The sequence below is a fragment of the Trematomus bernacchii genome, unplaced genomic scaffold (genome assembly GCF_902827165.1).
Source record: "Trematomus bernacchii unplaced genomic scaffold, fTreBer1.1, whole genome shotgun sequence".
NCBI lineage: Eukaryota > Metazoa > Chordata > Actinopteri > Perciformes > Nototheniidae > Trematomus > Trematomus bernacchii.
This window is the reverse complement of record NW_022987558.1, coordinates 563,006-575,000: the sequence shown is the minus strand read 5'-3', so window position 1 is coordinate 575,000 and position 11,995 is coordinate 563,006. Positions and strand designations below refer to the sequence as shown.

At 39.5% G+C, this 11,995-nt stretch overlaps 1 protein-coding gene across 1 annotated transcript in view; it reads left to right on the top strand.

The window, feature by feature from the left end:
* The window catches only part of LOC117477279 (carcinoembryonic antigen-related cell adhesion molecule 1-like), a 10,959-nt gene extending 129 nt beyond the window's left edge, over positions 1 to 10,830 (top strand). Inside the window, exons 2-6 of the mRNA XM_034123950.1 lie at positions 1,217 to 1,525; positions 5,563 to 5,844; positions 6,507 to 6,773; positions 7,712 to 7,801; positions 10,439 to 10,830. Coding sequence (XP_033979841.1) covers positions 1,217 to 1,525; positions 5,563 to 5,844; positions 6,507 to 6,773; positions 7,712 to 7,801; positions 10,439 to 10,464 — 974 coding nt within the window. The 3' untranslated portion in view covers positions 10,465 to 10,830. The remainder of the gene's footprint in view (positions 1 to 1,216; positions 1,526 to 5,562; positions 5,845 to 6,506; positions 6,774 to 7,711; positions 7,802 to 10,438) is intronic.
* The last annotated feature ends 1,165 nt before the right edge of the window (positions 10,831 to 11,995 follow it).

Sequence of the window (11,995 nt, the reverse complement as noted above, 5' to 3'; positions counted from 1 at the left end):
GCTTCCTTTGTTCCCATCAAGCCACTTAGACCTTCTTTTACAGACATTTCTAATGTGGTATCATTTCATTTATTAGTTTTACCAACAGTTGTGAGGACTTTAGATGATGTGTTACGGTTGTGTGACTTGCGGTGAATCAAAATACAATTATTTCCACACATGTAACAAAGAAAATAGGCCATGCAGTAGTCAAATGAATCAAAACAAAAGAGGCAAAACTCAAATAAAATGATTAACTTAGATTGACTCTCTCTAAATAATATTATTTATCGGTAATAACAGTTTCTATGGTGTCTTCCACAAGTACCTCATATGTGTGTCTTAAAGGGCCGGCAATTGTAGTATTTTAGAGTCCCTTGACTATACTAAATAATCAGAAATGTAAGTGTGTGTCATTTATATTGAAGTACACTGTTCTCTAAAACATCTGTTGTCTTTGGTGTCTGGGTTGTAGATCATTTTTTACGTGAAGAACAACGCATCTAACATCTGGTACAATCATGTATTTTCTATGCTTTAATTTCCACTGTTTTTTTCCTGTTGAGGCATGACCTGCTGTTTGCTTTCCAATGGAAGGCTCTGGTGCCAACATAAACTCAAACTAAATGAAGTCTTCAATGAGCTAATTTTAATAATAATAATAATAATAATCAATTTTATTTATAAGCGCACTTTTCATTTGAGTAAACAAAACTGCTACAGAGAAAAATGGTCGATACAAAACAACAAAAACTAAAAATATATATAATAAAGTAAACAACAGAATAAAACCGGTGACGGTTAGGCCGGTATGGCAACAAGTGGGGGTTTTAAAGATCTAGTAAAAAGCTATTCTAAAAAGATGCGTTTTACTTTTTACTATTCTCTTCTCTTCTCTAGGTTTTCTATCCACTGGTGCTGTAATAGAAATAAACTAAATGCTTACAAGTTGGGACTTTGGTGCTACTAGTGCCGCTCCTGGCGTCACTAGTAAGGCTTATGTAGTAACTAGTCGGACAAAAGTGCCGCTTGTTGCTGAAAAAGAGTGACTAGTATAATATTTTATTCAACTAGTAAAGCAGACTGCCAAACTTGTGTGACCTATATCTAACAAGTGCAATCAAAGAGTCAACAGGTGTAGGCAACTGCCGTCTGATATCAAGGATATGGAATAAATACTCTAACGGCTTGCCATATCAATGAGCTATTTAAATCACAGTTCACTTCTCTTCTCCAGGTTTTCTGTCCACTGGGGCTGTGGAGGTGCGGCCCTCCATGAACCCTGCATTGGTCGGGGCCTCCGTGACGCTGTCTCTGTCTCCGCCCATGGCTCTGAACAGTGGCAGCTGGGCAGTGGGGGGGTCCCTCATCCTCACCTGGACCGGGGCCCAGCAGGCCATCTTCCCCAGCCACACGGGCCGGGCCGCGGTGGACGTCCAGACCGGAGCGCTCACCCTGACCTCCGTCACCGTGGCCGACTCGGGACTCTACGCTGTGCAGAGCGCGAACCCCACGCTGCAGGCCAGCGCTTCCCTCTCTGTTTATGGTGAGGACAAACACATGGTGGATGTTGGGGAAATATTTTTCTAGGCCCATACCTTTGACCCAGTTCATCAGTTTGTACTGCCCTCACTGAGCTCAGGCACCTGTAACCTTGAGCTGCTGTGCTCCCAGTGTTTAGCCTTCCTATTCCTGCCTGTTGGCGTCAGCTGATAGAGGTGGTATAGTGATTCAAGTCATTCGTACATAACTACAGTGTAGTTATTATGTCGATGAAAATCTTAGGTCCCAGGCTCCTCCAACAGTGCAACACAATAAAACAGATAAAATGGTGCAAGTAATACAATAAAATAGAATAGAAGTATAGTGCCATAAGAGTATATATACAAGATAAGAGTCTATATCTATATTTATCTTGTTAAGCACAATGTTGATTCTTCTCTCAGAACTAGCTAAATACATGGGTCTGGGGTAGAGATCTTCTAAATTGGTTTGGCAGCAGCTGTGTCACCTCGTGGCTCAGCACATGTCTTGTGAATTCTCCGGCTGAAGCTCCAAATAAACCATCAGTGTTTGCCATCAAAGTTCCTGTCTCTCTGAGTCTCCATTGCTTCAGAAGTGTCCATCACAGTGGATCAGTGGCGAACCTTGTTTATCACAACTGGACCTTCTGTTGACACACACCCCCCCCACACCCCCCCACCCCCCCCCCCACCCCCCCGCCGCAGTTATAATGTCCGTCTTTTCACTGAATTGTCGTCTTGAAAAGGTTACTCACAACAATTCCGCAACAACATCATCTTCACCTGTTGCACTTGCCATTTCAACGTTAAAAACAATAAAACGGCATATGAATTGCTTCGTCGCATTCATCTAGATCAGGGATGGGCAACTTTGATGGTGGTGGGGGCCACATAATTGATGTACTGGCCACCAGGGGGCCGCAGATTCACTTGGAACACACACAAATTCCATGTGTTGTATGTAATTATTAACAAATATACTAAGTCTGACATCTTCATTGACATTTTACAATCTTTCAGGGAACATCCTCTAATAAGCTCACTAAACAAATATCAGTTCACAGACATTTTATTTAATTTTTACAAGTGGCATGTTTGTATTGAACAGGTTATTTAACAGTGGAATAAAACTATTTTAAACTATTGGAAAGCACGGAAAATGTGTGTGCATTGAGATTAACCATTAAGATGACCTAAACATGAAGTCATGAACACTAACCCAGACATTAGTTGTCTAACTTGAACCTAAGACACTTATAGCCTGTCTCTGCTGACGCACAATAAGGGGAATGTCAACACAGACACCTGTCAACCCACACTCTGCTGTTCCTCAGCGCCGCTCCCCCTCCCTCCCGCTGAAAGTATGAATGAAAAGTGTATAGTAATCATAGATAACACAGCAGGGTCTGTGACAGTTTGTTTTCATCTGATTTCAAATAAAAAAAGTCTTGGTTTTTAGAATATTAAACTTGTTTCGCCAAATTCAGATGATAAATACAACCTTTAAGCTTGTAAAGGCATAATTACAAGCGGTAACTTAACGTCACAGCAGGCATAACAACAGCCGGTGTTTCTTGTGAGTGTTTCCCCGGGAAACAAACACAATAGGCCTACACACAAACGCGTCACAGATTATTTTGCGGTATTTGAAATCATGTACGCAGCTCGCGACGTAACTAGGAGTCTAGTGGACGTTATCAGTACTACAAGTAAAACAATTAAAAAAATATATATATATTTATATTTTTTTTTTATAAATTAAGTTGTTTATAAATTAATCTGAGGGCCGCAAAAAGAGGAGGTGGGGGCCGCCATTTGCCCATCCCTGATCTAGATCCTCTGTCTCGAGCCAGTGAACTATACCGGGCCTTCTAGACTAGAATACCCTGGAACCGAGAGAACCTCTGAAAGAATACGCCCATTGGCTACAGATCAATATATGATTGGTTGATCAAACTGTCAAACTGTACGCTCTCATTCAGTGCAACGGCCAGGGCATTCTATCAAGAATATAGAATACCTTGGTTGAAGGATATTCTACCCAGAGACCCAGAAAAATATCTGATTGGTTGCATTTCTTCTCTAACACAAAACCACTGAAATGCGTAGTGCATGGACCGAGAAGGACAAACAAATCAACGTAACACTGTAATATTACAGATCAACAACACAGATACAATTCTCATTTATTCATTTTATATACATTTTATTACATTTTATTTATATAATTAAATCGATTTTTTGTTTGTTTTATCTGAGTGTTCCAGGGTATTCTCTGAATACCTTGAAGGCCCTGACGGTTCACCACTGCAGTGGATACACAGTGACTGACTCAATAGTTCATACAATTCTTCTTGTACGTCATCCAAACTCTTCCAGAAATTGCATTAGAAACCAGCCCATAGGAAACTGCCCACATGTCATTAAACTCTTGGTAGTTCTACCAGACACATAGGGGGAAGAGGAAAAAGTGCTGATGAATTGTTTACACTACAAGAACAGGTTCCTGTTGTAATGAGAAATGAGAACCTCTTCAATATTCTGAAAAACCTTAAGAATTCACGTTTCATTGTCGTGATATTTGGACTGACAACAAGCAAACTGCTCGCTACTCGCTATAGGAGTAACGTGTTTTCGCCGACCTTTACTCTCCCACCACATCGTCCTCTGCACAGTTTATTTCTGTTTCTGTCAACACTCACCTTTACCTTCTGTGTACTTGTTCCTTCAGTTCCTTTTATTCCTGCTGGGTAAATATCTCCAAACACGTTCCTGCATCCCCATGCTAAACCTAATCTATACAAATCTGTATCACTATGGTTTTTTGTATGTATAAGAACATTGAACTCGCCTGATAAGGGCCACTTAAATATGGAATCCAGACAATATTACAGTAAATGTTTTGAAAAGCTATCAAACCACTTTCTGTAAAAAATATCTTCATTAATCTTGAATGTATTTTCTTATTTTATAGATCAGTAATAACCCTAAAAGACTATAATTGAATTTGCCAAACTGTGATAAAACATTTGGCACTTGCCTTTATAAGTGGACGGCAGACACAAATAATATTCTGTTCATCTCATTTAAGACAAAAAGGAATGAACAAATGTCTATATACTGTATGGTTTAGTTCAGACATAGTCACCTTTAACAATCTCTAAAGGCTTCAAAAAATGTATATGTGGTCCAGCTGTTCAATCGGACGGATGCTTTTAGATGGTGAAGAGACGGTATTAGAGCTGAATCCCAGGTCAAATGTACGCTAAAGGGTCTTTGAGCATGTTTCTCTTCAGTGATTGCAACCTGATGTTAAATGTTGTTTTTTCTTATATCGTGTCTTAATATTTGTCCTTGTTTGATGTTACAAATGGAGCTGCTGTGATGCAAGTAACATTTCAGACTTGATCTGACAATAAATGATTATCGTATCGTATACATTAACGACACACACCTTGTGTAGTCAAAGATTGAAGTTGTTCGTCACGTTTTTCTCACAACTTCTACAATAAGTCACTAAGCTTTTATCCAAAGCAACCTAACCTACATATACTTAATCCTTTAGACATGTCCAAGACGTTAAGTACCTCGCCCAAGGACACTTCGACACTTGTTGACTGGGGATCAAGCTGTTGACCCTCTAACTGTTGCCTTTTTCCTCTCATTAAACATTAACATCCACAGACCAGAAGGGAGACATTGATCCCATGGTTAGCCTTTGATTTGGGAGGGTGGACCCAAGGTAGAAATAATAGGTGGCAATGACACATCAGTTTATTGATCTTGGTGATTAATTACAAGGATATCCCCTCTTTACGAAACATATGTGCGTCTTGAATTTGACTAATCTGAAAACAACATAGGAGCATACAGTATATTCACATGTATTGCCATTGCCAATAAATATGTTGAGCCTGTTTCTGCTTCCGCCTTGTCGCCGGGTCTGAACCTCCATTTCTTTTGTGGATGCTATTCTTCAATTGCTTCTTATTATAAAGCCTCTTAGTGTTAAGTGTGTTGAAACATCTTGACCCTTGTCTCCTCCACCTGTCTTACACAGAGCTCATCTCCAATGTGACGCTGAAAGCCAATCGGACCGACCTGATGGAGTTCAACAGTTCGGCCGTCGTTACCTGCTCCGTCTCCACTGGATCCTCTCTCTCTTTCCTCTGGCTGAACAGCAGCTCTCAGGTTACAGGAAGTGACAGAGTTCAGATCACTGATGGAAACTCCACTTTAACTATAATTAATGTGACGCGCTACGACCAGGGACCCTTCAGCTGCCGTGCGATCAATCCTGTCAGTAATGGCGCCAGTGCTCCAGTAAACTTCACCATCAACTGTGAGTAAGACAGTGATATTTCAGCCATCGGCACTATAGCTTGTACATGCAGTGGTTAGGGAAGTATACAGATCCTTCAAATCAAGTAAAAGTACTTACTATATTAAAATACTCTAATACAAGTAAAAGTCCTGCATTGAAAATGTTGCTTGAGACAAAATAAATACATTTTGTTTGCACATATTACTTTAAGCATTTCATTTTAATACAGAATTTAAAATAAAAAATGAAATAAAATGACTTACATTTGTTTGAGATGCCAAATCATTATCCCTTAAAATAGCTGTCATTCTTTTGTATGGAGTAAATTAAATGATGTTTCCCTCGCACATTCCTCTGTTTAATTTTGCACATTTCTGTTCAATGCTACCTCTCCAAAAACAGCACTTAATACTCTGATTTCCTGCACACATTTTATTTTTCAGAGTGATTTGTCATATTCTTATTGTTCTTAGTATATTTATATTTCAAGTATGTATCACCTTTATTTATTTTGTTATAGTTTTTTTTAAATAATTCTATGTATGCTCCTTTTCTTACAACTAAATTCCTCTTATTTTAGGTACTGTATGCACCATTAAACACTAACGCAGATATGTGTACTAGGCAATACACCTGATTCTGATCCTTGACTGTGTTTTTTCCTTCTGTCTCTTTCTCAGATGGTCCGGATAACATGGCGCTGACAGTCAATGGACAGAACACGACTTCCTTTTCCGTCGGATCCAATCTGACCCTGCTCTGTTCAGCCCAGTCCGGCCCTGAGGCCCGGCTGCAGTGGGCGTTCGGAGGAGAGACTCTGAACACCACGGGTCCTCTGTTGGAGCTGCTCAGTGTCAGCGAGAAGCAAAGCGGGTCGTACTCCTGTCTGGCCTCGAACCATCGCACCAACGTGAACAGCAACATCACCACAAACATCATGATAGCAAGTGAGTTTCTTAGTAGAGAGCCGTCAACCTCCATATTCAGAGATGGCAAAAGTACACACATCCTTTACTCAAGTAGAAGTACAGATACCCGTGTTTAAAAATACGTTGGTCAAAGTAGAAGCACTGACTAAACCTCTTTACTCAAGTAAAAGTAAAGAGCCAATTAACACTGAGGGTATAAAGGTAGGAACCCATGTTTGTGGTTACAGGCCCGCCGGAAGGCCAAACAGTTTTTGACCACACACGGACCACACACACGGACCACACACACACACACACACTTAAGGTATTGTGTGAACCGTAATATCGTGTATGGTGAATGAGAAAATGAGGCAAGTTAAATGGACACCAGTGAACAGGAAATAAATGGACTGTATTTAACTGGAAACTTTGTATCAAACCTTTATTCACCTAGCAAACTTTGTGTGCGTCAATTACGCCAACATAGCGGATCCTCAGAGGCTTAAAGCGTTGGCTTAGCCTCTACAAGAAGTATGGGCTTCGAAATGTACTTAAAGGGGACCTATCATGCAAAATGCACTTTTGTACGTCTTTTAAACATGAATATGTGTCCCCGGTGTTCCAGGGAACTCACCAAGTGTCAGAAAACACAACCCTCTCTATTTTCCTCCATACCCAAATCTCTAAAAAAGGGGCTGCAACGGATCTGATAAAAACTGATCCAGATTTGAACACTGTCCTGACGTCAGGACAGTGGCGCTACGGCTATTGGGCCAACTCTCCACCTATCAGGGGAATGTGGGGTTGGACTTTTTTTCTCCCTCCCCGAGGCAAGCATTTGCTCCCGCTAGTAGTAGAGTAAAGTACTGATACCAGAAAGATGTACTTGAGTACAGTAACGAGGTATTTGTACTCCACTGCTTACCACCTCTGTCCATATTTCTCTATCTGTCCCTGACTTGGTTTTTTCTCCACAGAGTCTCCGTCGTCAGGATCTGAACAACGAGCAGTGGATGTGGGTCTGCTGTCCCTGCTGCTGTTGGTCGGGGTCCTGTCCTCATTGCCCGGTCAGTTGTAGAATAAAGTTGTGTTAATCAGTCACTCTTTTTCCATTCATAGTCTTAGAAATATTCCAATATATATAAATGATATGTTCACTCAATTCTACATGGTTTCCACAAATGTTTTCTCTCAGAAAACACAAAAAAGGTTTATTATTCCTTTAAAATGGGGAAATGTCTACATTAATTCATATCAAGTCAACTCTACATGATACAATGATTTTAAGAGATAGATTAAAGGTCAAATCTACTTCCTTTTGTGAAGTCAGTGATACAACTTCAATGTGGGATTCTTTATATTATTAATTAGTAATCATTATGATATTATTATATGTAATCACTTAAATGTAGGTCTATGAAACAGCTCAAAAACATAACATCCCATTTTAAAGGTAGGGTAGGTAAGTTTGAGAAACCGGCTCGAGATCGCTAGAATTTGAAAATACACAACCGGAGAAAATCTGCCACTTCCTTACAGAGCCCCTCCTCCAACACACACGAACGCGCACATGACCAATGAGGGCACGAGATAAGTTTGTGCACAGATGGAAGGCTGACAGGCAGGTAGGCCATCCAGTTATTTTAGCCGGGCCGGCTAAAATGATTGGTCGTACTTTTTACAGTACTACGACTTCCACAGATGACATTTTTGTATGGATTTTTTGTCAAAGCACTTAAGATATTCATTGCTATCGGGATGTTAAGAGCATTCCATGAGTAAGTACTGGAATAACAAAAAAAACGCTCACAAGGAGGAAAAAACTAAGCATAATAAAAAGAGAACTTAAGATAAACTTAAACTAACAAAACCTAACAAGACTGGAAACAATCCTCTCTTTGCTGAGGCCTGGCACGACCACACGTTGGAACAAACACGAACTGACACAGGACAGGGAGAGACAGGACTATTTGAACATGAGGTGAGTGGGAACAGGTGGAAACAATCAGGGGCGGGGCAGACGCTGACGATGGCGGGAGAACACACAAAGGGAGGAAGTAACAGGGCCTGAAATGAGAGACAAGAGGGAAGTACAAAATAAAACGGGAAATGGAAAACGAGACACGACATGAAACACGGGGACTTAACTAGAGATGAATGACATAAATAGACAGACCTGACATGACGTGAATAAACATGAAAAACTGACTAAACATGAAATGACGGACATAATACATAAACATAACTAACACATTTGACGAGACACAACAAAAGGCACTGTTTGGCAAATACATTATCACTATTCTTAGATAATACACAATATTTGAAAACACTTTGAATACAAACAACCAAATGCATGCAGGAATGGACCCTGTACTGAACTTACAAACCTTACACGTGTAAGACATTTTGATAAGCTAGCCAAGTACTAAGTTAGCTTTTTCACTAAGCAGCCTGACGTCGGACTGTCAAACTTTGGCTACGGTTACATAAATTAACTGACAAAATTGTTTATATTAGTTACTTTCTTTGTCTCTTGAGTTACCATGTCCATTGGGGGAGGTTACTACCTGGTTCAGCAAAGGGCGTGGCCGAGTGCTGAGGACTCATAAATACTGCAAGGAGTGGGACAGATTGGGACAAACCACCTGCTTCCATGTCAAAGGGGGGATTTGGGTTTTGTCAGTGTCCTTTGTGTTTTCTGTTACTATTAATTATCCCTTGGTTTCAACTTCGTTTGGCCAAGCCACTATATAGGTTCCTTGGTTTTTCTTTGTAGCAGGTCAGTTTGTTGAGTTAACACCTGTTAAAGGTGGGGTAGGTAAGTTTGAGAAACCGGCTCGAGATCGCTAGAATTTGAAAATACACAACCGGAGAAAATCTGCCACTTCCTTACAGAGCCCCTCCTCCAACACACACGAACGCGCACATGACCAATGAGGGCACGAGATAAGTTTGTGCACAGATGGAAAGCTGACAGACAGGTAGGCCATCCAGTTATTTTAGCCGGGCCGGTTAAAATGATTGGTCGTGCTTTTTACAGTACTACGGCTTCCACAGATGACATTTTGTAATGGATTTTTTGTCAAAGCACTTAAGATATTCATTGCTATCGGGATGTTAAGAGCATTCCATGGAATATAACAAAAAGTGTATCTCGAGCCGGTTTCTCAAACTTACCTACCCCACCTTTAATCAAACAAAATGTTAAAAAGTTAAAATATTTAATCAGCTCTCCAAAATCTCCCAAAAATGTATTTACGATCATTGGGGATTAAATCATTTCCACCAAATTTCAATACAGGCCTTGCTATTCTTCGGCTTAAAAACAACAAATGGCCAAACCTTTTGTGAGGGAAAAACAGAATGAAGAATTACTCTGACAATCAGCCATGCTTACAGTATATGAAACTAAACTGCATACACTGATTTAATCTGACCTGACTAATAGTTTAAATAACTATCATCAGTCTATAATTTAATATTCCATCTGTCACATATGTAAATAATACCTTGCTTTAAATCTTGTTATTGTTCATTTGTAAATTCAACATGTATATTTTCTACTTTCTTGTTTATTTCTTGTCTTTTAATTTTTATTGTACAATGCCATGTCTTTTTATGCTGCTGCAACACAAACATTTCCCAAATTGGGATCAGTAAAGTTCTATCTTATCTTATCTTATCTTATCTCTCTTTTACAGATGTCGGTGGCTCCTTCAGTCGATGAATGACTCTGATGCAGTGAAATAAATCAGATCCAGTGAACCGTAAAACCATAATACATAATTTAAAACTAATTATATGTGTCTTTAATTCTTTTTTTGTATTCACCAAAGAAATTATGAATACAATATTATTGTTATAATCAAATTTGATCAAGATTAGTTAGATCAAAGTATTGTATCTTTGACCTATTTGTGTGTCATGTGTACTAATCAAACAAGGAAATCTGGCTGATAAGGAGTACTGAAAACACTTTGCACAACCTCATACCTCAAATAAACAATGACACATGGGTTGAGTAACTGTACTACCCAGACAAAAAAAATATTCCATTGTACCCATAATAAAAAAATGCCACTGCACGGTTTAAGACTTTGTTTGTCGTACTGTGTAGCGCTCATGATTTCCACTTGAATTGCTGTAACTATTGAAGAAAGATTGAGTATTTAATAATTCAACCGAGAGAAAAGCCCTTCACGTTGCATTGGCTGATTTGTATACAGGTTTAAAGGGAACATATTATGAAAAACTCACTTCTACATTCTGAAGTACCAAACTTCAAACTGTGAAATGAGACAATCCAGTCAGTTTTTTGTCAGGATTCAACAAGCCATTAAGACTAAGTTCCCCTTGAGGCTTATTAATATAAACCATTCCATCTGAGTATCTCCGCAATTTCTTTGAAAGCCCATCAGAGCATTACATTACATTACATGTCACTTGTTAGTCACTTTTATCCAAAGCGACTTACATACTCAATACTGTGGACAATCCCCACAGGAGCAATTTGGGGTGAAGTGTCTTGCCCAGGGACACAATGACATGCTGACTGCAGTGGGGTTTGAACCTGTGACCCCCTGATCCGAACACCAACACTCAACCCACTGCGCCACACGCCTCCCAGATCAGACTGGACTTAAAGTGTCAGGCGTTAAAACAAAGAGATTCAGACAGAGGGTAAATACAGGTACACTCGAACAGACAGTCAGAGAAACATAAAGGTGTTTTAGTAGAAACATGTATGCTTATTTTCAGGTACACACAAGTATGAAACCTTAATATCAGCATATTGTGTCCGCTTTAAACAATGAGGAAACTAAAAAGAAACATCACAATCATTCATTGGTGACCACTGACAGTCATTAGGGAAAACCAAAAGACTATTGAAAAGTCACATTGGTTTTATTCCTTAGAGGTACTTGGCATATTCAGAAGCTTTGATTCCAGTATCATATTAAATAAAAGTGTATTTCCTCTGAGAAGCAATAGTATTCCTAATATTCCTCATGTGGGTCTGCAGGTACATTAACCCTTTTACCCTCCATTGAATCCTGTCAATATTGTTATACATGATGCAGCTGGTTATCCAAAAACTGTAACAGCGAACATTGCCAATCTGTCATGATGGAGAGTTACCAATGATATATATTTAAAAGGATTTCCAATAGATGCTTAAATAGGTGTACAATCTCAAATAACATATCGCCACCTTCTTAAACTAATTGCCTTAGTCAACATGAACAAATTTCCCTCTG